Below are 26,665 nucleotides of genomic sequence, written 5' to 3' on the forward strand. Positions count from 1 at the left end.
AAATTGCAGAAATCATAGTCAGACTAAATGTTCAAATTAGTGTCTGTATCAATAAATATGTGCAAATAATGAAGCTAAACAACTATCAACTCGACAAAAACAACAAATCTTGTGTTATTACTTTTGGCTGTTTTTTTTTTTTACAAATTGTGTGCCGTAAATATGTACCAAGTTATGAATTAACCGGAATGTTTAAAACATACATTCTCTTCTCATTTCAGATGTCAGTCTGCAGGATGATTTGAATGATTATAAGATCAGTTTGAACAGTCTTGATGATGTGAAAGACCACATGACAGAAGAGTCTGGAACCTCCCTCACCAGCACCTACACAGAGCTCTACATCACAGAGGGAGAGAGTGAAGGGGTTAATAGCCAACATGAGGTGATACAGCTTGAGACAGCTTCCAACATGAAGACCTTCCATGACACACCAATCAACTGCTGTGACATCTTTAAACCCCTCCCTGGCCGAAAGACACCCATCAGAAGAGTTCTGACCAAGGGCATCGCTGGCATTGGAAAAACATTCTCTGTGCGTAAGTTCACTCTGGACTGGGCAAAGGGTTTGGAAAATCAAGATATTCATCTCCTGGTTCCCTTTTCCTTCCGGGAGCTGAACTTGGTCAGAGATGAGCAGTACAGTCTTCTCACACTGATCCATGATTTCCACCCAACATTAAAGAAGGTCACAGCAGAGCAGCTCGCTGCCTGGAAAGTTGGCTTCATCTTTGATGGTCTAGATGAAAGCAGATTTTCATTGTTCCAAAACAATGACATTGTTTCTGATGTCACAGTGACATCTTCAGTGGATGCTCTGTTAACAAACCTCATCGAGGGGAATCTGCTCCCCTCAGCCCTCCTCTGGATAACCACCAGGCCTGCAGCAGCCAATCAGATCCCTCCTGCATGTGTTGACATGGTGACAGAAGTACGAGGGTTCACAGACCCCCAGAAGGAGAAATACTTTAGGAACACATTCAGTGAAGAGAAGTTGGCCGACAGAATCCTCTCTCACTTGAAGACATCAAGGACCCTCCACATCATGTGTCACATCCCACTCTTCTGTTGGATCATTGCTACCGTTCTGCTGGACATGTTGAAGACACACACGATAGGACAGCTGCCAAAGACCCTGACTGAGATGTGCTGCCACTTCCTGTTGGTTCAGACAAAGCGAAAGAAGCAGAAGTATGAGACTCACGAAAAAGAAAAGGGGAATCAACAGTACCTCACGAAGACTGACAGGGATGTTCTACTGAAGCTGGGAAGGCTGGCATTTGAACACCTAAAGAGAGGTAGCATCATGTTCTACCAAGAAGACCTGGAAGAGTGTGGTCTTGATGTAAAAGATGCCTCACTGTACTCAGGAGTGTGCACAAAGATCTTCAAAAGAGAGAGTGTGCTGTTCCAGAAAACGGTCTACAGCTTTGTTCATCTGAGCATCCAGGAGTTTCTGGCTGCAGTCTACCTGTTCGACTGTTTCACAAAGAGGAACATGAATGTACTGCTGACGTTTGTTGATTGTAGTATGAGTCACCACCAACTCAGCTACCTGGATGTCTTCCTGAACAAAGCCACCACTAAAGCCCTGCAGAGTAAAAATGGCCACTTAGACCTCTTTGTCCGCTTCCTTCATGGCCTCTCTCTGGAGTCCAACCAGAGTCTGTTAGGAGGCCTACTGGGTCAGACAGAGAACAGTCCAGAGGAGATCCAGAGAGTCATCAACCACCTGAAGGAGTTGAGAAACGATTACTCTCCTGACAGATGTATCAACACCTTCCACTGTTTGATGGAGATGAATGACCACTCAGTACATCAGGAGATCCAACGGTACTTGAAGTCAGAGAACAGGACAGAGAAACTGTCTGAGACCCAGTGTTCAGCTCTGGCCGTCATGCTGCAGACGTCAGAGGAGGTTCTGGAAGAGTTGGACCTGGACAAATACAACACATCAGAGAGGGGGCGAAGGAGACTGATCCCAGCTGTGAGGAACTGCAGAAAGGCTCGGTTAGTAGTCAAGTGAATAGAAACATCCTAGAGTCAATCTGACATTACAGTTAACACTATAATTAGAACTGAAGGTTGACATAAAAGTTCCAATAATGTTGTCTGTGTCTCAAAGAGTGACTAGTGGTATTGTGTGTTTGTCCAAATAAAGGCCAGACCACAATAAAGCAGTCTAAAAGTCTTACCCCCACCAGACCAGTGGTTTGAACCCACTGACATTGCCATCCTCTCAGTAGTGGAACTTAAAATAAAAAGGACAAACAATTGTTATTTTCAATGGGCCTCATTCACATTGCTCTTAACATTTTTGCTATATTCTTTAGTGTAGGTTTTCTTGTAAATAAAGAGCCACATCTGATTCATGAAAGGCTGTGTAAAGCCTTGATTTGTGCACGTCTCAGATGTATCAGATGATATATTCCACCAAATCAAATGTGCATTGCATCATCTGCATTGTTCCACGCCCCTTTTAACACCATGAAAGACAACCGAAATACCCAACATTAAACCCGATTCACCATGGTGAAAGCACTCTGTAGTACAAGTTCAAAGGCGTCACTTGTCAAAAAGAAAAGGTCTACAAGTTTACAATGCTTTGCATTGTTGGTAGCATGAAGGTGAACCTGTGGAATGTGTAAACATTTCCTGGCAATATTTTTAGGTATGATATGATATGATGTTTTGGTTCCAAAGTGTTGGACCTGAAGGCTGAATAAAATTGCCATTACCAATGCTGTAGTACAGCTGAATATCCATGGACAACTTATAAACAACATATGTTTTTCCAAGCTCCAGATTCAATCATTTTATTCCAACTGCCACACTTCACCAGTTGAGCTTCTTTACTCTGTTAAAGGGGCATAAAACCCTAAACCATTATTATTATTATTATATTTTTAATTGTGGTTGTTGTAAAGTAAATATAAAATACTCACTCACTCATCCCATGGCCTAGGGGGCCGTAGGGGTGTCATGGTGGATGCTTGGGCAGTCAGGGATCTCCTGCGCTTACGATCTTCTGCTGTGCGTAGCAGGGTTTGGAAGCTGCAGCCAGTCCATTCCTTGATGTTGTCCATCCAGGACTTTCTCTGCCTGCCTCTTCTCCGCTTCCCCTCCACTGTCCCCTGTAGGATGGTCTTTGACAGGGAGGTATGTCTTGTGACATGACCATACCAGGCCAGTTTGCAACGTTTTACTGTTGATAGTAGGGGCTCCTGTTCTCCAGCATGAGTGGTGACTAACTGTCTAACATAATCATTTGTCCGGTGTTCTTTATATGAAATATGTAGCATTCTTCTATAGCACTTGCTTTCAAAGGACTGTACCCTGCGCTCAGTGTCCACTGTGAGTGTCCAGCTCTCACAGCCATAGAGTAGGGTGGAGAGTACAAGTGACTTGTAAAGTCTGACCTTCACTGAGAAGCTGATGGTGTTACTTTTCCAAATACTGGCCAGTCTCGTCATGGCTGATGTTGCAATGCCAATTCTTGCTTTTATCTCTTTTGTGGAGCTGCCATCCTCACTCACATAGGACCCGAGGTACTTAAAGTCCTTTACTTCCTCCAGCGTCTGCCCGTTCATTGTGATCTTCGTTGGAGATACATGGTTGTGGCTGTTGACCAGGATCTTACTTTTCTCTGCACTTATCTCCATGCCATATGCTCTCGCCGCCTCTTCCAGTCTGGTGGTGAGTTCCTGGAGTTCGGCCTCGCTTTTCCCCATGAGGTCGATGTCATCAGCGAAGCGGAGGTTGGAGATGGGTCTTCCTCCGATGGATATGGAGGTGTGGAATTCTTGGAGTGCTTCATCCATGATGTTTTCCAGAAAGATGTTAAATAGGACAGGGGAGAGGAGACAGCCTTGACGGACACCAATAGATGTTTTAAAAGGTTCTCCCAAGCTGTTGTTTATGAGAACTGCACTGCTTGAGTCCGTGTAAAGTGCTTGGATGACCTGTATGATGTTATTGTTGAGGTTGTAGTTTCTGAGCACCTGCCATAACCCTTCATGCCAAACACGGTCAAAGACTTTTTTGAAGTCAATGAAGTTGTGGTACATGTCGTGCTGGTGCTGAAGGTGCTTCTCAATCAGTAGCCTGACATTGAAGATCTGTTCAGTGGTGCTCCTTTTTGGTCTGAATCCTGCCTGTTCCTCTGCAAGAGTTTCCTCTGCCTTGCTCCTCAGTCTGTTCAAGATGATCCGCAGCATTACTTTGCTAGCGTGACAGATAAGGCTGATGGTTCTGTAGTTTTGGCACTGTCTGTATAAAATACATGGAAAACTAAATATGCCATGTATTTGCTCATGCTCACTTTATTCATTTCACACCTTCAACTGCTGGTTGAACATTGCGCTCTCTTCCTCTGTCTTTCTGTGACGTCTAGTGGTGTTGACCGTTCCACACTCCACTCTGCCCCTCCCCCCACCTCAGACCTTTTTGTTTGGGTTGCATTCCTGAGCCAAAATAGAATATTAGCGGTGTCTGCTGTGGTAGAAAATGCCAATGCAAAACTATATTAAAGAAAAGTATATAAACTCCAAAACAACTCTCACAGTGTAATCACTATGAGCCTACTGATGATCCAGGTTTAAAGAGAATGTTTTAAATATAGTTTTGCTCTTGTTAAGATTGGTTTCTTATTAACGTCAATTAGTCAAACTAGAGGTTCGGGCCGCTTCGTGGCCCTCACATCTACGGTGAACCAGTGATCCAACTGATATGGCCATATATGGAGATCTCTATCTGTCAGTCCTTGTCCTTTTTATGGGACACTGCGCCACACATGTGCAGTAGGGTGGGCCTAGTGGCCAAAAAGAAAAGGTGGCTAAAATGTGCCTGAATACAAATAATGTAGTTTTATATTAACTGTACAATATGTAAGTACATTGAAGGTGGGGAAAGAAGCCTAGGCATTAGCCAGAGCACTGATCAATAGTCTGTGGCAAGTTTGGAGGCAAGTGGAATGCTCGTGTGCTGACCAACCCAGGACATACACCACAGCGTGGGCGTTTTAATTAAAGTAGTAGGGTATTGGATTTAGGTTCAGGAATGTCACAAATACAAAAAAAAACTCAAATCTCCATGAATTCAAGGTTTAATTGATAGGGGAAAAGTATTTTTTTGGGGTGAAATATTCCTTTAATGGAAGACAAAACTATATTAGTATACTCAGCATACTGTAGGTGAAGTGCACACATGTAACATGAAGGTAACCAACATTAATTCGACATTAATCCAATCGCCGACTGACGACCACAACCTTAGTACACACAGAACAACTGGAGAACTCAAGTCCTCAAACTATTCATATGTGTCCTCTTTATGAGTTATTCTACCATGAAAACAGACCATACCATTAGTGAAGGGGTGTACAGAGCATGGCTTTATAAACAGTGAGCTTGGTTACTCAGATTACTTACATTACATTCACTTTCCATCTGTTGTTTACTTCCCTGTTCTCTGATCACACTTTAACTGTTTATGTCTGTATAACTAGATACAGTAGGAGATCTCTTAGTTAACTTCCATGACAGTGAAATAGGTGTAATTTGTTTTGATAGTCTCTTATTTATTCTGTATTTACAGACTTGTTGGCTGTAACCTCAGACAGACAGAGGTTGAAGTTGTGGCTTCAGCTCTCAGCTCTAATCCTTCTCATTTGAGAGAATTGGACCTCAGCCAAAACAACCTGGACTCGGGACTACTGGATCTGCTCTCTGCTGGACTGAAGAGTCTGCACTGTAGACTGGAGATTCTAAGGTAAGATACATTTACCAGATTTATTTTGATCAGGGGTGTGACTGTGCGCAGATATTTGGTTAACCTACTAAACGGGGCTGCCCCTACTAATCATATACAAAATAATATTTGGTTCTTGTATTTAATATATATGTTTAATTGAGATATATACGTTGTTTCTCATATTGCTGTCATGTCTTAATAAAATTATGCTTTTAACAACTAAAATAAACAGGTGCCGATCACCTAGGGCTCGGGCCAGCGCCGTAGGAAGCCATTCCCAGTTGGGGGGGATATATTTGTACCGGCCCACATGCACGAGCGCCACACATGCACGCGCGCGCAGCGAGCGATTTTTTTCCGCGGTTATTCCCCTTTTATTTCCGTTTTTTATTACTTTAATTCGGTTAATTCGGTACCAAAAAATGTTTAGGGGGGGTGGGGCCGCTCTTCCACCTTCAAGCAGCTCACACAGCTCATTTGAGGCTTTTTTTCCCTCCTCTTTTTCCCCGAGGCCTCGCGGCCCAAATACCGGTTCGCGGCCCACGCGAGGCCGCTCCGCGGCCCACGAATCCCCCCCGCCCCCCCCCGTTCCTACGGCCCTGGCTCGGGCACCCACAGGAGACAGCGAGCACCCACTGGGAATGCGCTGGTCGGACAGATTGTGAGCTTGTAGATCTACTATTTTCGGTGCACGACCCCGTCGTATGACAGAGTATACATTGGGCTGTAAGGCGTGCAGTGTCTGGTTACTATAGTAACGTGACTGAACGCTGTCAATGAACAAACCAAGATGAGACGACATGTATTTCTGCTGTCATGCACCTGTCTCACTCTCTCACTGCCATGCACCTGTCTCACTCTCTCACTGCCATGCACCTGTCTCACTCTGTCACTGACATGCACCTGTCTCACTCTGTCACTGTCATGCACCTGTCTCACTCTGTCACTGTCATGCACCTGTCTCACTCTCTCACTGCCATGCACCTGTCTCACTCTGTCACTGCCATGCACCTGTCTCACTCTGTCACTGCCATGCACCTGTCTCACTCTGTCACTGCCATGCACCTGTCTCACTCTCTCACTGCCATGCACCTGTCTCACTCTCTCACTGACATGCACCTGTCTCACTCTCTCACTGACATGCACCTGTCTCACTCTCTCACTGACATGCACCTGTCTCACTCTCTCACTGACATGCACCTGTCTCACTCTCTCACTGCCATGCACCTGTGTGTGTGTGTGTGTGTGTGTGTGTGTGTGTGTGTGTGTCTCTCTCTCTCTCTCTCTCTCTCTCTCTCTCTCTCTCTCTCTCTCTCTCTCTCTCTCTCTCTCTCTCTCTCTCTCTCTCTCTCTCTCACACTGACATGCACCTGTCTCACTCTCTCACTGCCATGCACCTGTGTGTGTGTGTGTGTCTCTCTCTCTCTCTCTCTCTCTCTCTCTCTCTCTTCTCTCTCTCTCTCTCTCTCTCTCTCTCTCTCTCTCTCTCTCTCTCACACACTGACATGCACCTGTCTCACTCTCTCACTGCCATGCACCTGTGTGTGTGTGTGTGTGTGTCTCTCTCTCTCTCTCTCACTCTCTCTCTCTCTCTCTCTCTCTCTCTCTCTCTCTCGCTCTCTCTCTCTCACACTGACATGCACCTGTCTCACTCTCTCACTGCCATGCACCTGTGTGTGTGTGTCTCTCTCTCTCTCTCTCTCTCTCTCTCTCTCTCTCTCTCTCTCTCTCTCTCTCTCTCTCTCTCTCTCTCTCTCTCTCTCTCACTGACATGCACCTGTGTGTGTGTGTGTGTGTGTGTGTGTGTGTGTGTGTGTGTGTGTGTGTGTGTGTGTGTGTGTGTGTGTGTGTGTGTGTGTGTGTGTGTGTGTGTGTGTGTGTGTGTGTGTGTCTCTCTCTCTCTCTCTCTCTCTCTCTCTCTCTCTCACTGACATGCACCTGTGTGTGTGTGTGTGTGTGTGTGTGTGTGTGTGTGTGTGTGTGTGTGTGTGTGTGTGTGTGTGTGTGTGTGTGTGTGTGTGTGTGTGTGTGTGTGTGTGTGTGTGTGTCTCTCTCTCTCTCTCTCTCTCTCTCTCTCTCTCTCTCTCTCTCTCTCTCTCTCTCTCTCTCTCTCTCTCTCTCTCTCTCACACACACTGACATGCACCTGTCTCACTCTCTCACTGCCATGCACCTGTCTCACTCTCTCACTGACATGCACCTGTCTCACTCTGTCACTGACATGCACCTGTCTCACTCTCTCACTGACATGCACCTGTCTCACTCTCTCACTGACATGCACCTGTCTCACTCTCTCACTGCCATGCACCTGTCTCACTTTCTCACTGCCATGCACCTGTCTCACTCTCTCACTGACATGCACCTGTCTCACTCTCTCACTGACATGCACCTGTCTCACTCTCTCACTGACCAAAACTTGTTTAGACAACAAAGAATTGTAAAACACATCATACGTTTTTTTTTAAAGAAATAATCCATTATTTACTTTGAGTTGAGAACATGGAGAATGCAGGCCAGAATGGGCCCTAGGCAAAGCCCGATTTTATTTTATTTTATTTGTCTCTGTAATATATTATAATATATGGCATATATATGGTATATAATATATGGTATATTTTTTGTTTTGATAATCTCTTATTTAATCTGTATTTACAGACTTGTTGGCTGTAACCTCAGACAGACAGAGGTTGAAGTTGTGGCTTCAGCTCTCAGCTCTAATCCTTCACATTTGAGAGAATTGGACCTCAGCCAAAACAACCTGCAGGAATCAGGACATCTGCTCTCTGCTGGACTGAAGAGTCTGCACATTCTAAGGTAAGATATATTTACCAGATGTATTTTGATCACTTATGTTTTATTATGTACTGTATTATGTGAATATGATATGAATGTTGTGGAGAGAATGTATTAATAAGAATGATATCATGGGAACCCAAGCCCACCTCCATGTCCTGCCATGCTGAGATACAAAATGACACTATCGTTGTTGGATGTATTTTGTCAGATCTTCATCATCTTCTAGTTTTGATTATTTATATTGATATTAATGGGTGCAAGCGTTCATTGCAGTAATAGGGATTTCACTAGAGGACCACCCTTAAAAAGTTACCATATGAGATATGGACCATACCATTAGTGAAGGGGTGTACAGAGGATGGCTTTTTAAACAGTGACCTTGGTTACTCAGATTTACTTACATTACATTAACTTTTCATCTGTTGTTTACTTCCCTGTTCTCTGATCATACTGTTTATGTCTGGATAACTAGATACAGTAGGAGATCTCTTAGGGCGGATTCAGACTGGGTCCGATTGATTCGAACCATTCCTGAGTACACTTGGCCTCTCCCAGCTGGGCCAGTATTCACATTGGCCAAAATTCTTCCGCACCCGAGACCATTTAATTTAACAGTAATGGTAAATATGTGCCTCATGGGGGCGCCGTTGACTATGGGGCTGTGGGAGCTAGAGAATGTCATTCACAGAAGAAGAGTCACTTGTCAGAGTGTAGAGTGAATAATAAAGTTTGCCTGTGTTCCTGACGTTGTCTTGAGTTATAATAATAACAGAACAACAATACACAACCAAAGCAGTGTGTGCGTTGGTCTTTGAAACCTCAAAATGTAACGTCGCCTCTCGCGTCTCTGTTATTATCAATATGATAGCGACGTCACTAATGCATCCTTGGTATTTTAGCAGTGACGTCACGACTAATCCTTGGCATATTTATCCTAGTGGCAGCGTTCGCTACACATGTGTTTTTTGTTTGTTTTTCCACGGCTCACGCTACATCATCACGACATCAGCCAAGTGGTCCAGGGTGCGCTCCGGCACCCGGGACCATAGTGTGAATCCGCCCTTAGTTAACTTCCATGACAGTGAACTAGGTATAATTTGTTTTGATAGTCTCTTATTTAATCTGTATTTACAGACTTGTTGGCTGTAACCTCAGACAGACAGAGGTTGAAGTTGTGGCTTCAGCTCTCAGCTCTAATCCTTCACATTTGAGAGAATTGGACCTCAGCCAAAACAACCTGGACTCAGGACTACTGGATCTGCTCTCTGCTGGACTGAAGAGTCTGCACTGTAGACTGGAGATTCTAAGGTAATATACATTTACCCAATTTATTTTATTTAGGGGTGTGCACAGATATTGGGTTAACCTACTAAACGGGGCTGCCCCTACTGTTAAAAAGTTGTGCAGGTACAAAGGTGATCTCGATGAGCATGTGGTATTTTTCTCCTTCCTATGAAACATCTTACTCGTTCTTGATTATGTCAGGAAGTAATTCAAATTGGCCTTTTAGGGACTTTTGACATAAGAATACACTCAGGTCATTTGCCAAGTTTGACGTTGGTCCGTCGGACAGTTCTCAAGATACCTGAACTACAGACGTACTTAAAATAAATACATATACGTACAGAGATTTTGTACCCTGACAGTCCATCACAGTCAGGTCCAAGTTCTCAATCCAGGAATAATGTATATTGTAACGTGTTTCATTTATTCTTTTTTTTTTTCATCTGGTGTTTCATTCTTCATTCAGACTGACTCACTGCGACTTGTCAGAGAGATGCTGTGAAGTTCTGTCCTCAGCTGTAAACTCTCATCCCTCCCTAAGAGAGTTGGACCTGAGCTTCAGCATGGTGTATGATTCAGTAGGCCTACTGGAGAACTGCATGTGAGTAGACTTGGACTGTGTCCATGTTGGATAGTACAGTGAATGTACAGTGTGTCCCTCATGTGTCTCTTAACGGTGTATTCACTCTGACACAAAGTCACAAATAGATGCAAATATGTATATTTAGTTAATACTTTAACCAACAAACAAATAAGGATATATATATATATATATATATATATATATATATATATATATATATATATATACACACACACACACACACACACACACACACACACACACACACACACACACACACACACACACACACACACACACACACACACACACACACACACACACACACAACATGCAGTGGCATTCTGTACAATTGAAACTATAGGATACCAGGTAAACAATGAACTGGAATCTGTCTAAACAACATGCTACCTAAATAACATTATGTTAGTCTGGTTGAGAAATAACAAGACATATCCAAGATATATCTGCATAATAAACTTGCATTAAGAACAAGATATATCTGCATAGTAAACTTGCATTAAGAACAAGATATATCTGCATAGTAAACTTGCATTAAGAACAAGATATATCTGCATAGTAAACTTGCATTAAGAACAAGATATATCTGCATAGTAAACTTGCATTAAGAACAAGATATATCTGCATAGTAAACTTGCATTAAGAACAAGATATATCTGCATAGTAAACTTGCATTAAGAACAAGATATATCTGCATAGTAAACTTGCATTAAGAAGGGATAAAGGAGGATGGAGTGCTAGGGGTTAAGGTGGAGTCTGAGGAGGTGATGAGATCCAAACTGGGCAGCAGTGAGTATGTCTGGATGGGCTGCAGGGCCAAGATAATGATAGGAGAAACACTGTAGTGTCAGGTAGTGGAGACGTTGTGTTAGACAGTTAGACATTGATGCATTGTTGTTCTATTTCCTACAGAGTGAAACATGGAGGAGAAGATTGGCTTGATCCTCAACTCATTACTAAATGTGAGTATCTGTCTGTCTGTGTCAATATCACACATTAACATTGTATACACTGTTTTATAGTGGGTTGGCCCCTCCCCAGATACTGTCCTGAAAACTCTTCAGTAGAGCTTCCAGGGAATTCAGGAGGTTTCTCTGCTCTTGGCCCGGTCCTTAACCCATTAAGACCTGGAAAGCCTATACGTTGTTATACCTTTAAAACCGGGAAAGCATCTGTGTCATTTTGCATGTTGTTATGTATATAGCAGCATGAATCTTTTTATTTATTTTGAATAAAACATTTAAGTTTTTCAGAAAACTAAGGTCATGTGGGTTGACAGAAACAATGGGCCTCATTCACTAACCTGGTCATAAATAAGGTGTATATCCTGGTCATAAATAAGGTGTATATCCTGGTCATAAATAAGGTGTATATCCTGGTCATAAATAAGGTGTATATCCTGGTCATAAATAAGGTGTATATCCTGGTCATAAATAAGGTGTATATCCTGGTCATAAATAACATGTATATTGGGATAAGTCAATTCTGACGTATGATTCATGAAAGAGGGTTCAGAGCCATGATTTGTGCGTATCACAGGTGTATCTCATTTATGTTCTAAAGTCACTAGTGTGCTCCCGTGTAGATCCTTTGTATTGTTCCACGCCCCATTTAACACCATAAAAGGCAACCAGAAATAACCCATGTGAAGAAAAAATTACAACGCGTCAAGTCGCACCACATTGACAACTTGTACATCTGTTCTGTCTGGAAGTGAGTCCCTCGATCACACGATGGATCAGCTGAACGTTAATAAAGTAATGCTCTCATAATGAGAATAAGAAGTTACAATGTTTAACCCCACCACCAAATAATAGGCTAATAAAACGTGGAAAGGATATTATAGAAGCCTTTTCTATTAAATAATGCTTGCATTTGACTGAGGAAACAGAGATCCGATTATGGACCAGATCACACTTTTTTGATTACTGAGGATAAACCTGTCTTTAGGATTAACAACATATCCTGTCCTACGTCAGAATGGTGAATGGATATTATGGACACAGCTAGATTTCATCCATACTGTATCCTCATCAGATGATAAGACATAACATGATGTGATGTGGTCAATATTATAAATTAATAGCGCGACATGTTGGCATGAAAGTCCAATATGTGAAACTGTGGCCACATTTGCAGAAACGGAAAACATGCAGAGAGACCTAATAATTCAGCTGTAAATGTGTCAACTGAAATTTGCATTTTGAATTTGCATCATGTCTACCATATGCATCCAAGCAATAGATCTTCGACATATGTTTTTTTAATGTGTTGACACATTTTGGGCACATAAAAACATTATTTGAGGTTTGGCACTATTGTCATAGATTTTTCATGAAGAATAAGGCATTTTAATAACATATATGAAAGGTTTGAGACATATAAGTCTGTTCCTGAGCAGACGTGAGTTTGAGTGTCCGGCCAAATTCACGGTCAAAAAAAGCTGAATGAATACTGAACGTGGGAAGTCACGTATATGCACATAAGTACAAAATATGTGAGGCCCTGAGCTTAGTGAATGAAACCCAATGCCTCACAACTCCTCACAACGCCTCACATTGTGACACATTGTGTGCTTGTAGATCTGCAATATATAAAATAAAGCCGATCTACAAGCTCACGTGTCACATTTTGACACGTTGTGAGCTTGTAGTTCAGCTATATTTGAAACAGAATTTGCCTATCTAACAATTCACAACGATTCACATTCACAACGACTCACAACATTGAGGTTGTGAGCTTGTAGATCAGCTGTATTTCAAACATAAAAAGAGCCAATCTACGAACTCACAATACATTGCATCATGACCAGGGTTTCCGCAAGGCACTTTTTGGGCCGGCCACCTTGACCGACAGGATTATATTTTACCGGCCAAAGAATGAAGTGGGCTAGTAATATCTATCTACTCTATCATGCAGAGGTGTGGCTTTCCAAAAAATAACTGAATAAAGTGGGCGTTATGAACAGCTGGCGTGACTACGTCACACAGTATAAACACATTAATATATGTTTTGGGCCCTACTTCTCATTCAACCTTAATATGCAAAACCTACAGCTTGTGTTTTGTTTTGTTAATGTTAATTATGTCATCATGAATGATGGTACAAGGAAGGTTCATTACTTGCCTGCAATGTATGTGTGTCACCAACTTTCACCACTTTATCCATTGTAGACAGACAGACATAAAATAGTCTAATAACAGCATTTTCCCAATCGGCCACGGTGGCCTGTGATCTTTATAATTAACGGACAATTAAATATTACATTTAATTGGTAAATACCGGCTAACGGAAACCCTGATCATGACGTGTGGTGAGCTTTTAGATAGACTATTACAAATAAATAAAAAATAGCTGATCACAACTTGTCGCATTGTGACAGGTTGTGAGACGATCTACAAGCTCACTTCATGTTGCGTTGTGAGCCTTTACATCGGCTATATTACAAGAAATAGCAGATATACAAGCTTGCAAAGCCTCGCAATATGATGCTTTATGATTTTTGGCTATATTTCAAAAACAGCCGATCTACAAGCTCACACCATGTTGCAATGTGACAGGTAGTGAGTTATTTCAAACATCAACAAGTAGAAGATCACGCTCATCCAAAGTAATTTAAAAAGCCAGATGCAGAGCAGAACTCTGCACTGGAATAATTATGATCCATAAGTTAAATGCTTTATTACCATCATGAATGTGATGTTTAAAGCCTGCTGGATCTTCCTCAGACCTCAATATATCAAACATAACAAAGATAGCCGATCTACAAGCTCAAAAGGATCACATTGTGACACGTTGTGAGCTTGTATAGTTTGGCTTTGTTTAAAACTCAAAAGTAGAAGATCTACAAACTCATGAGTTACATTGTGACAGGTTGTGAGCTTGTAGATCAGCTGTATTTCAAACATGAACTCACAATATGTTGTTTAACGTGTGATGAACTTTTATATGGACTTTTACTGTTTTAAACAGTGGATCTGACCACCTTCTGTCATGGAAAGAACATATTGAATCAGTGGGTAAGAAGACAAAGCAAAGAGTCTATTTCCTTCGCCGTTTGAGATCTTTTGGTGCTAGTAGACAGATTCTTCTTTTGTTTTTCACTTCTGTTATAATGAGTGTTCTTCAGTACTGTAGTACCACCTGGTATGGATGTCTGTCTGTAGCCTTAAAGTCACAACTGCTGCAGCAACTGAACATTTGTTCAAAGATTGTTGGACAGCCACTTCAGAGGCTCTATACAACTACGTATAATGATAGTATGATAAGGTTGGCAAGGAATATCACTTCAAACACTAGCCATGCTTTGTATGGAGAATATAGGTTGCTGCCTTCAGGAGGGAGATACGGTGTTCCTACATACAATAAGGTCAAACTGAAGAGGTCCTTTGTCCATCAGACGACACTGAGGCTTAATCAGGATTTATAGGCCAAGGGTAGGCTGAGAGGTGGACATTGCTCTTGTCTTTGTATGTCTTTATGTATGTATTTTGTATTGTGTTTTGTTTTTCTTGTGTCATGTCAAATGTGTGAACTGTTTATTGTTGCATACATGGCTGCTGGGTCGCAAGACAAATTTCAGTGTGAACTGACAATAAAGTATTATCGTATCGTATCGTATCATATCTACAAGCTCACAACTCGTCACATTGTGACAGGTTGTGAGCTTGCAGATTGGATTGTAGATTATCAATAATTGATATAAAGAAAAATAGCCGATCTACAATCTCACCATGCATCACATCATGATGTGTTGTGAGCTTTTAGATCGGCTATATTAGAAAATAAGGTAAAAATAGCTGATCTACAAGCTCAAAATGGGTAACATTGTGACGGGTTCTGAATTTGTATTTCGGCTTTATTTGAAAAATACCACAAGCACACAACGTGTCACATTATAACACGTTGTGAGCTTGAAGATGATTTATAGTTAAAAAATAGCTAATCTACAAGCTCAATGTTTAATTAATGAATTAATTAAATTGCCGATATGCAATCGTTGTGAGCTTGTAGATCGGCTATTTTTCTAATACAAAACTATCCGATCTATCAATTTACAACGAGTTGCATTGTGACAGATTGTGAGCTTGCAGATTGGGTTGTGGTAAAATAAAATAAATAGCCGATCTACAAGCTCACAATGTCTTGCATCATGACAGGCTGTGAGCTTATTGATTGGCTATATTATATAAACATATATTTCAAAAACAGCGGATCTACAAGCTCACATGTTGCATTGTGACATGTTGTCAGCTTGTAGATCGGCTTCAAGATGTAAATACTGCAGTACAGAAAACATAAAAAAAATAGAATGTACATAATAAATAGGAGATCTACAAGCTCACAACGCCTTGCATCGTGACACGTTGTGAGCTTGTAAATCAGCTTGTAATTCCTCCATATTTCAAAAATAACTAAAATAGACGATCTACAAGTTAGCAATACTTCTCACCATGGTGTGAGGTGTTGCTAACTTATAGATGCTGAATGTTTTCTATGTAACACAGTGGTTTACAAACTGGGACCCAGGGTGGTCCCCACATTATTGTGGGGGGTCCCCAGATGATTATCTTAATGTGTAACATTGTTTTATCTCTCAACAGTAAACAAACCAACATACAGTATAAGTGTATACAGGGTATCTGCACATTTATAATGTTACAATTTAAGGACTTTTAAGACCTTTTTAATACCAAATTGACCAAATTGTCAAAAATAATGCAAAAAAAAGGCAAATATTGTGAGAATAGCCGATCTACAAAATAGCCGATCTATAAGTGGTAGATCGGATATAAATATAATATAAAATATATCTACAAGCTCACAACGCCTTGTAGATCGGCTATTTTCACAATATTTATATGTGGAACCGAGTCAAACTAAATGTAATGCCTCAACTCCTACAACTACCCCACCCTCACAAGTGCTTGTCAGAGTGGGGGGTCCCCAGTTCAAATATGATTATTTTGAGGGGTCCCCAGTTCAAATATGATTATTTTGGGGGGTCCCCAGTTCAAGTATTTTCAGAAGTGTAAAGTAACTAAGTACATTTACTCAAGTACTGTACTTAAATAACATTTTGAGGTATTTTTACTTTACTGGAGTATTTCCTATTTGCAGTAATTTTATTTCTACTCCACTACATTTCAAAGGCATATTGTACTTTTACTCCACAACAATTATTTGAAAACTTTAGTTACTAGTTACTTGGAGGATTTTTATTATTCTTACAAAACATACGTTAACTACATTAACAGCCCTAAATACATTTCGGCCATTTGAAAATAGTCGATATACAAGCTCACAATACGTCTCCATGCAACGCATTGTGAGCTTGTAGATCTGCTAATTTCAAATGATTTTTGTACAATTTATACATTTGAAAACTGCATAATGAGTACTTTCTACTTTTGTTACTTTAAGTAGCCTACATTTTAATGGCGATACTTTTGTACTTTTACACAAGTACATTCCGGACTTTTACTTGTAACAGAGTATTTATACATTGCAGTATTGATACTTTTACTTAAGTAAAACATTTGAGTACTTTTCCACATTGATGTCATTTCACATAAACTTAATGTAAACATTTTCTCACAGAAAGTCACTTCTCACCTGGAGGCTTTAAGACATTCTGACTCACATTTTACTGTGTTGTCGTCAGGCAGAAACCTTGTATCTCTGACACGTTGTGAGCTTGTAGATCTGCTATTTACACTATTTTAAAATGTTTAGTGGTAGTTTTGGACATACAAGGTTTCCACCCGACAGCGACGCTGTGTGTGTGTGTGTGTGTGTGTGTGTGTGTGTGTGTGTGTGTGTGTGTGTGTGTGTGTGTGTGTGTGTGTGTGTGTGTGTGTGTGTGTGTGTGTGTGTGTGTGTGTGTGTGTGTGTGTGTGTGTCAGTCAGTGAATGATGTATTAAATGTTTACTGTGTTGTTTTTCTCATCAGATTTCCATCCTCTCACACTGGACACAAACACAGCATACAGACGCCTCTCTCTGTCTGAGAACAACAGAAAGGTGACATGGGGACAGAATCAATCATATCCTGAACATCCTGACAGGTTTGATGAATGGCCTCAGGTTCTGTGTACAGAGGGTCTGACTGGATGCTGTTACTGGGAGGTAGAGTGGAGTGGATATGTTTCTGTAGCAGTGACTTACAGAGGGATCAGCAGGAAAGGACGTGGTGGTGACTGTGGGCTTGGAAACAATGACAAGTCCTGGAGACTGGACTGTGATGATGGTAGTTATGGTAACATTTACACTGTCAGACACAATAGTAAGGAGACTGTCCTCCCTGTCAGTCCCTCTGGCTCTAACAGAGTAGCAGTGTATCTGGACTGGACTGTTGGGACTCTGTCCTTTTATAAAGGGTCCTCTGACTCACTGACACACCTGTACACCTTCCAGAACACATTCTCTGAACCTCTCTATGCTGGGTTCAGGTTTAACCACTCCTCCTCCTCAGTGTGTCTGTGTGAGCAGAGATAGAGTCTCTATGTGAGGATGACATCAGGTCACCATGGTTACTCAACATGTTTGAGTGAGACTTTGAGACTAGCTGAGTCTGACGTCATGGACTCCATATTTGGGCATGAGTGACTCATCATGACATCACGGTGACATCATCATGATGATGTAATAAGCAGCACAGTGACAGTCACACATTAAAGCTCCTGTAGATTCAGTGTTTCTCTAACGTTGTCATGTCAAGGACCCCCGATGCATTTGACCTTTGACCCCTGACGAAAAGATGAGCTTGTAGATCGGCTATTTTCCAACAGCGAAGTAAATGATGGTTGAAGTGGTTACACTTGATGTTGTATATTTAATGATTTAGCTTAAGACCCCCTGGTATCCCCTCAAGGACCCCCGGGGGCCCCTGGACCCCACTTTGAGAACCAGTCGTCTCTAAATCAGTTTAAACACGTTAACCTCTGTATATATTGACTATTTCAAAGTAGCAGATCTACAAGCTCACAATGTGTCGCATCGCGACGGGTGTAGATCTGCTACTTTTAAAAAAAGTAAGATTTCTTTTTAATATAATATATTTTAGAAAATTATAACCGAAATCTTCTATGGGGTCCCTTGCACAAATATGTTCAAATGGGGGTCCCTGGCACAAATATGTTCAAATGGGGGCCTGGAACAAATGTGTCCAAATGGGGGTCCCTGGCACAAATGTGTTCAAATGGGGGTCCGTGGTACAAATGTGTTCAAATGGGGGTCCCTGGCACAAATGTGTTCAAATGGGGGTCCGTGGTACAAATGTGTTCAAATGGGGGTCCGTGGCACAAATGTGTTCAAATGGGGGTCCGTGGCACAAATGTGTTCAAATGGGGGTCCCTGGCACAAATACGTTCAAATGGGGGTCCGTGGCACAAATATGCTCAAATGGGGGTCCCTGGAACAAATTATGTTCAAATGGGGGTCCCTGGTCAAATCCATATTAATGTCAAACTCTATGGTATAAAATGAGTCATCACCACAGGGAGCTTTAGATCTTAGATTAGATTAGATAGAAGTGAACAAACCTCCACTCCATACATTTATAAATATGTATCATAAATACTGTCCATCAACACTGATGATGATGATGATGATGATGATGATGATGATGTAAATATCAGTGTCATATTGTGTCTCTTATGATACAAACTAATTTTTTATGTAATATTTTATTTTTGATATTTTTACACAAGAATAGACTGAGGAAAACTGTATATTTGATCATGTAATTATGACAGTAATAATATTGTTTCTTGTATATTTAAACCTTTATACTTTAACCACTTGAACCCCATATACTTTATTGACTGGGGTCCCCCAGGGTTCTGTAATTGGTCCCCTGCTTTTTCCCCCCTCTACACCAAATCTCTTGGGTGAAAATAGATCTACAAGCTATCTACTAGCTAAGATCTACGTCACAAAGCGTCACATGGTGAGCATGGTGTTAATTTTTACAGCAAATTGTAGTCATATTTTAGTCATTCTGAAATGTTTAGTTTTAGTCTAGTGTTAGTCGACTAAATATAAGATTTTAGTCGACTAAATCTACAGATGATTTAGTCTAATACGTTTAGATTTAATACATTTTAGTCGTCTAAAATGTATTTGGAGGGCCTTGATAGCGTCGTAATGCCTGATTTATACATAGCTGTGTGCCGAAAATAACCGATCTACAAGCTCACAACGTGTTTGTGACGCGCTTTGAGCTTTTTGATCTGCTATTTTCAGAGCAAAACACCTGAGCACAACCAAACATAAAATGACTTGTCTTTTAGTTCTACTGGATCTCTTCTCCACTCGTCCCTCACTGACATTTTAGTCTAGTTTTTATTTATTTTCTCGTTGACGGACATTTTTTTGTCATAGTTTTAGTTGACAAATTCAACAGTGATTGTGAGCTTGTACATCTGCTATTTTCAGTGGATTCTCATCTATTATGACATGTCCAGAATAGTGACTGTAGGGTTGATGTGTTCACTGTCTCTGCTCTCCTACTGCTGTGAACATGTTGTTGGTTGACTAGACTTCATGTCATTGACTCTCATCTTAGACTTTGTCAATCACTCTGGATTCAAACATCTACTAAATGTGTTAATCAACTCAAATCAATCATTGTTTATTCATTGATTCATTATTACATCATTGTTTCCTCACTCATTCCATGATTGTGTTTTCATTGAACATGAATGTGATATTATTCTCATTCTTCACATGTTATTGTATGATCATGTGTAGAAGTATGAATAGTTTAATAAATGTATTCTTGACAGTCTGTGGTTGTTCCTGTGTATTAATATTCATAGTGTTGTCATGTCACCACCTCAATGGAAACAAGACCGCAAGGACTTTTTTGGACGGACCTTTTAGACAAAGTGTTATTAACTGTACTTGTGCTGTTTCACATTTCTGCCTGATCAAATATTCAATCAATCAGTACAGTTCACTATAGATACAAAGCTTACTACCAACTGTAAACTGTCACACTGATGGATAGACCTACAGAAGCACACATAAATAACAGATCTCTAAATGATAACTTATTCATAAATCCTTACTCTGTGCTGTTTAGATTCCTCATTAACATGATACACTGTGCACAATAATCAGAACACATTTGACATGTTATTGTTTCATTGTTCTGCTCACAATCATTCATAGATATAATGTTTATTCATAAACGTGTTCATCCAGCTCTCATTCCACTTCAGTGCATTCATCACACTAGACCAAGAATGAGACATTTATGATATTATATCCTATCATTACATACTGTATCATATTATATCCTATCATTACATACTGTATCATATTATATCCTATCATTACATACTGTATCATATTATATCCTATCATTACATACTGTATCATATTATATCCTATCATTACATACTGTATCATATTATATCTATCATTACATACTGTATCATATTATATCCTATCATTACATACTGTATCATATTATATCTATCATTACATACTGTATCATATTATATCCTATCATTACATACTGTATCATATTATATCCTATCATTACATACTGTATCATATTATATCTATCATTACATACTGTATCATATTATATCTATCATTACATACTGTATCATATTATATCCTATCATTACATACTGTATCATATTATATCCTATCATTACATACTGTATCATATTATATCCTATCATTACATACTGTATCATATTATATCTATCATTACATACTGTATCATATTATATCCTATCATTACATACTGTATCATATTATATCCTATCATTACATACTGTATCATATTATATCCTATCATTACATACTGTATCATATTATATCCTATCATTACATACTGTATCATATTATATCTATCATTACATACTGTATCATATTATATCCTATCATTACATACTGTATCATATTATATCCTATCATTACATACTGTATCATATTATATCCTATCATTACATACTGTATCATATTATATCCTATCATCACATACTGTATCATATTGATATGCTTTTACAATGAGAATCATACGTCCAGTTTCTTCATGTTTCTGTCCATGGCCATGCAGCAGGGCTCATCAATGTGTCCGTGGTAAAGTTTAGATTCTCTGTTTTACATAACATTATTGTTCTTATTTTGATCATAAGAACCAATTACTGAATGTCAGTCTCCAGGTTTTCTTCAGAATATGTATGACACTGATTTACTACCACACTATATGACACATTATGAGTCACTAGTACTAGTGGTTCTCACACCTTTTATTTGCAAGGTCCAAGGCCAAATACATATGATTTTGGGGGTCCTTGACATGGAAAAGTTGGATCACCACCGAGCAACAAACTGTAGGCCTAAGGAGTTGGAAAACAGCAGATCTACAAGCTCATAGTGTGGCACCCGGTGCCGCGCTATGAGCTTGTAGATCTGCTGTTTTTTAATAGCCAAAGAAATCTTAAAATGACACAGTATATCAATTTAGGGGTCCTTGTCATGAAAAAGGTTGAAAACCACTGGATTAAACTATAGAGAGAGGTTAGACTTGTAGGCTGCTTTACTTTGTGATTAATAAGTCATAACCCTAGAAAAAAGAAAACTAAAGCGAACTCTCACTGCTTTATAAAACAAAGACCAAAGAACCAAAAAGGGTCCATTTGTGACCCCTGGTGGTCCCCAGGCCCAATGTTGAGAAACTGTGATTTAGACGCTAAGAAACTCCCAGGCTTTAATTTATTTAATTTATAATAAAATGTTGCATAAACAGTGTTTACAGTAACATGTTGGATGTTCATTTAACTCTGAGATACAGATGGATAAATTAACACTGAGCTTTGTTGTCTTTCTTTTAGTTCTGTATTTGTTTAGGAGGGTTTCTATTATATATGTATATATTTAATAGGAGGGTTTCTATTATATATGTATATATTTAATAGGAGGGTTTATATTATATATGTATATATTTAATAGGAGGGTTTATATTATATATATATATATTTAATAGGAGGGTTTATATTATATATGTATATATTTAATAGGAGGGTTTCTATTATATATGTATATATTTAATAGGAGGGTTTATATTATATATGTATATATTTAATAGGAGGGTTTATATTATATATGTATATATTTAATAGGAGGGTTTATATTATATATGTATATATTTAATAGGAGGGTTTATATTATATATGTATATATTTAATAGGAGGGTTTATATTATATATGTATTATATTTAATAGGAGGGTTTATATTATATATGTATATATTTAATAGGAGGGGTTATATTATATATGTATATATTTATGGTCTTATTAATGATTGGATCCAAAGAGAACCTTTGATGGTTCCTGCATTAGTGAACCAACACTCTTCATCTTATGGGCGTTTCCTCTGTCTATAGACGGTGCTTTTCAAACCTTTTTCATGTCAAGGACCCCCACATTGAAATGTATTTGGCCACGGACCCCCACCTGAGAATATATATATATATATGAGTGTGTGTGTGTGTGTGTGTGTGTGTGTGTGTGTATGTGTGTGTGTGTGTGTGTGTGTGTGTGTGTGTGTGTGTGTGTGTGTGTGTGTGTGTGTGTGTGTGTGTGTGTGTGTGTGTGTGTGTGTGTGTGTGTGTGTGTGCGTGCGCGTGCGCGTGTGCGTGTGCGTGTCAACTAACAAGCGATGGTGTAAACTACACGTATACATTGTGACCCACATAGAAAGTCATCCAGAGACATTCACTAAAGAGGGCTTGTCCCTTTAAGAGCGGGGGGTTAAGGGATACAGTGACTTCCGGTTCCGGGTGAAGTTTGTTGTTGTTATGGCTGACCACAGTGAATGAATGTATTAATGTATTAATGTAGTGCTCACTGTGAAGTTAACTAAACTACCTCTACTTGTCTACGTCTCCTGTCTCATCCTCCATGTTGGTGACTGTGTGTAAAGGAACATGTTAAAACACGCTCATGAGCTCTAACGCAGGATGGAACGAAATACTTACGACGGCACGAGCGATGACGCTGTTGGAGGAGGAGCCGCCGGCAGCCGGTCAGTACGTATCCATGGTTACCATGACGCTCTCTGTCACAGCGTCATGGAACCCAAAGTTCCTGTTTTTCGGTTTATTTTTTACATTTAAACTCTCACATGTACATACACGTTCACATTTCAAATATAAAGTGCTGACCCCTGACCCCTGACCCATGGATGTTACAAGTTGACCCGACCCGCGATAAGGACCGTATCTGCCGTATTGTTCAATAAAAAGCTTTTTAATCAGATCGCCGGCCATTTTCTCCGATGCTTTCAACTATGCGACACTAATGGTTGGGAGATGTATTGCACTCTGATACATTACCAAAAATATATAGAAAATGGCCGGTGATCGGATTAAAATGCTTTTTATTGAACAATACACGAGATACGGGTACTTTTGAGAGGCCCGTACATAATTATAATATCCGTGGCCATGAGGTAAACACTTTATATTTGAAATCTGAACGTTTATGTAGATATACAAGAAATAAATGTATAAAGTGCAAACACCAGGTTGAAGTTCATCCATGACTGTCATGATATGACGGTCATGTTTCAGGGCTATTCCACTGGGCTGCATTGGTCCCGTTTATTTTATTAAAGTTAGACGTTCGTTTACGCTGGTATTTTATGTACAGTAGTTAAGATTAATAATGAACTCACCTTGATGTTGATCCAAATTTACAATTGTGTAATGTTATTTCAGCTCATTTCACCTTGTTATTAAATGTTGTTTCAGCTCATTTCACCTTGTTATTAAATGTTATTTCAGCTCATTTCACCTTGTTATTAAATGTTATTTCAGCTCATTTCACCTTGTTATTAAATGTTATTTCAGCTCATTTCACCTTGTTATTAAATGAGCTTGTAGATCTGCTATTTAAAAAAAAATCATGAACATTTGGGCAAATCTTTGAATATATATATTTTTTTCTTAAGTGAACAACTTTGCTTCTGGGAGTCCCTAAAACATTTTTTTTTTAGATGGGGGACTGTGGCCACACACATAATTTTGGGGGTCCTTGACATGAAAACGTTTTAGAACGACTGATATATATATTTTGTTTCAGCCCCCCCCCCCCAGAAGCAAGGATTTGAGTTAAACATTTTTGCTTTTAGAAATATATATTGAAAGATTTGCTTACATTTTCACGATTGAAAAAATAAATAGCAGATCTACAAGCTCATAGCGCAGCACAGAGTGCCGCGCTATGAGCTTGTAGATCTGCTATTTTTCAATAGCCAAATAAATCTAAAATGACATATAAGTTCCCGGTCTTAAAGGGTTAATCCAACATTAGTGTAAGATGTTGACACTGTTTTCTAAATCATTGGTTCTCAAAGTGGGGTCCGGGGACCCCCAGGGGTACTTGAGGGGGTTCCAGGGGGTCCCCAGCTAAATGATGGATAGGAACCAAATGGAACCTTATATGTCTAACTCTGAGAGTGTACAAATGGAACCAAATGGACCCTAACGGGTCCATTTGGTTCCATTTGTACACTCTCAGAGTTAAATTAACATTGATTTTACAATATGAATTGGGGTCCCAGAGACATACATGCCATTAAATGGGGGTCCGTAGCCTAATGCATGTCCTTGGCACGAAAAAGTGTGAGGACATGAATATGTTTGTGTTGTAGGGCTGTTGTATTGTCTTACATTAAACTAAACATGAATATGTATGTGTTGTAGGGCTGTTGTATTGTCTTACATTAAACTAAATATGAATATGTATGTGTTGTAGGGCTGTTGTATTGTCTTACATTAAACTAAACATGAATATGTATGTGTTGTAGGGCTGTTCTATTGTCTTACATTAAACCATGTGGTTTAACAAGATTTTGTGTCAAGGCACACATGTATAACCTGACTCTGCCAGATGGGGGCGGTATTGACTTTACAATACAGCTAGTCTTTGTTTTGTTTGTTTTTTAGGATATATAATGTGTCTCTAGTGGGAAATGAGTGCTGATATAGATAATAATAATTCATAAATAGTTGTATATATTGCATAATGTGTGCTGCCTTGTCAAATACATGATACAAGCACACCTGGATTGTCTCACACTGTTTTGGGAACCATTGCATTAGACTGTGTAGGTTTCAAGGATGTTTTACTACCTTTAAATTCATGACGATCCCTGACACTTCATCTATTGTTTTAACACTACAGAAGATGTATGTATTGCATTTTGTTGTATTTTCAGTGATATTGCAGCTCATTAATTTAGACCTTTTCTTTTCTTTTCCCATCTTCAGGATCACCACTTTCCAGACGAGCAGAATTGGAGAAGGAAGACTCAGTCCATTACAGACAAGTAATTAGGTACAGTTTATGTACAGTGACTACAGCACCTCATCACTCTTAAGATAATGTCATCTTATTGGGCTAAAAGACGTAAAGTCAACACATTAGTGAGAGAGACAGAGCAGGATATCCTCATTGAATATCATTTAACTGCTGCTGCTAATGCAGTTACAAACCTTCACTGTTTAGAGAGCACAACTCCTGTCACAACCTCTTCTGAGTGCCTGCTAGATGCTTTACCAACTACATCAGACTTACCAATAAACCGACCACTAATTATCAGTGATCAGAGTGAAAATATCAACTCCTAAACCTCAAAGGCTTCACCAGAGTTTCATTTTGAAAGTATAGATGAGGCTGACAACATTAAATCTGAAAATGACTCTGACAGTGATGAACATAATGAAGATTTACTCATGATAAGTTTAAAATATTCTATTCAGTCTCTCTGGTTGCCCTATCCTCTTTGCTGTCCATCTTGAAGATATTTCACCCCTTTTTTCTATACATTTAGAGTAGCCAATTATTTTTTACCCCTTTTTCTCCCCAATGTAGTCGTTAAGCCAATTAATTCCTCCCCACACACATCTTTGTGTTGTCACCACCACCCACCCCCCCACCCCCCAGCCGATATCACCCCTCCGGTAGTGGCTCAGGGGTAGAGTGGCCGGGTAGAGTGAACTGGAAAACCGCAAGGTTCCAAGTTCGATCCCGGGCTGGGGCACTCCCCTAGAGTTAGTGTGGAAGTGTCCTTGAGCAAGACACTGAACCCCTAATTTCTCCCGATGAGCAGGTTGGTGCCTTGCATGGTTTCCTCCTCCATCGGTGTATGAATGTGTGTGTGAATGGGTTAATGGCACAATCAATGTAAAGCGCTTCGGATAGA

The 26,665-nt window shown here is 39.8% G+C and overlaps 1 protein-coding gene across 1 annotated transcript in view; it reads left to right on the forward strand.

Annotated features, from left to right (window-relative positions):
• LOC311061832 (NACHT, LRR and PYD domains-containing protein 3-like) overlaps nucleotides 1-26,665 on the forward strand; it is a 92,199-nt gene that overhangs the window by 21,421 nt on the left and 44,113 nt on the right. Inside the window, exons 9-15 of the mRNA XM_084080529.1 lie at nucleotides 222-2,010; nucleotides 5,596-5,769; nucleotides 8,451-8,564; nucleotides 9,681-9,854; nucleotides 10,297-10,431; nucleotides 11,347-11,396; nucleotides 17,387-17,686. Of these exons, the coding sequence (XP_083936655.1) occupies nucleotides 222-2,010; nucleotides 5,596-5,769; nucleotides 8,451-8,564; nucleotides 9,681-9,854; nucleotides 10,297-10,431; nucleotides 11,347-11,396; nucleotides 17,387-17,686 (2,736 nt within the window). The remainder of the gene's footprint in view (nucleotides 1-221; nucleotides 2,011-5,595; nucleotides 5,770-8,450; nucleotides 8,565-9,680; nucleotides 9,855-10,296; nucleotides 10,432-11,346; nucleotides 11,397-17,386; nucleotides 17,687-26,665) is intronic.

Source organism: Gymnoscopelus microlampas (genome assembly GCF_963454915.1).
Source record: "Gymnoscopelus microlampas genome assembly, chromosome: 15".
NCBI classification, from domain to species: Eukaryota; Metazoa; Chordata; class Actinopteri; order Myctophiformes; family Myctophidae; genus Gymnoscopelus; species Gymnoscopelus microlampas.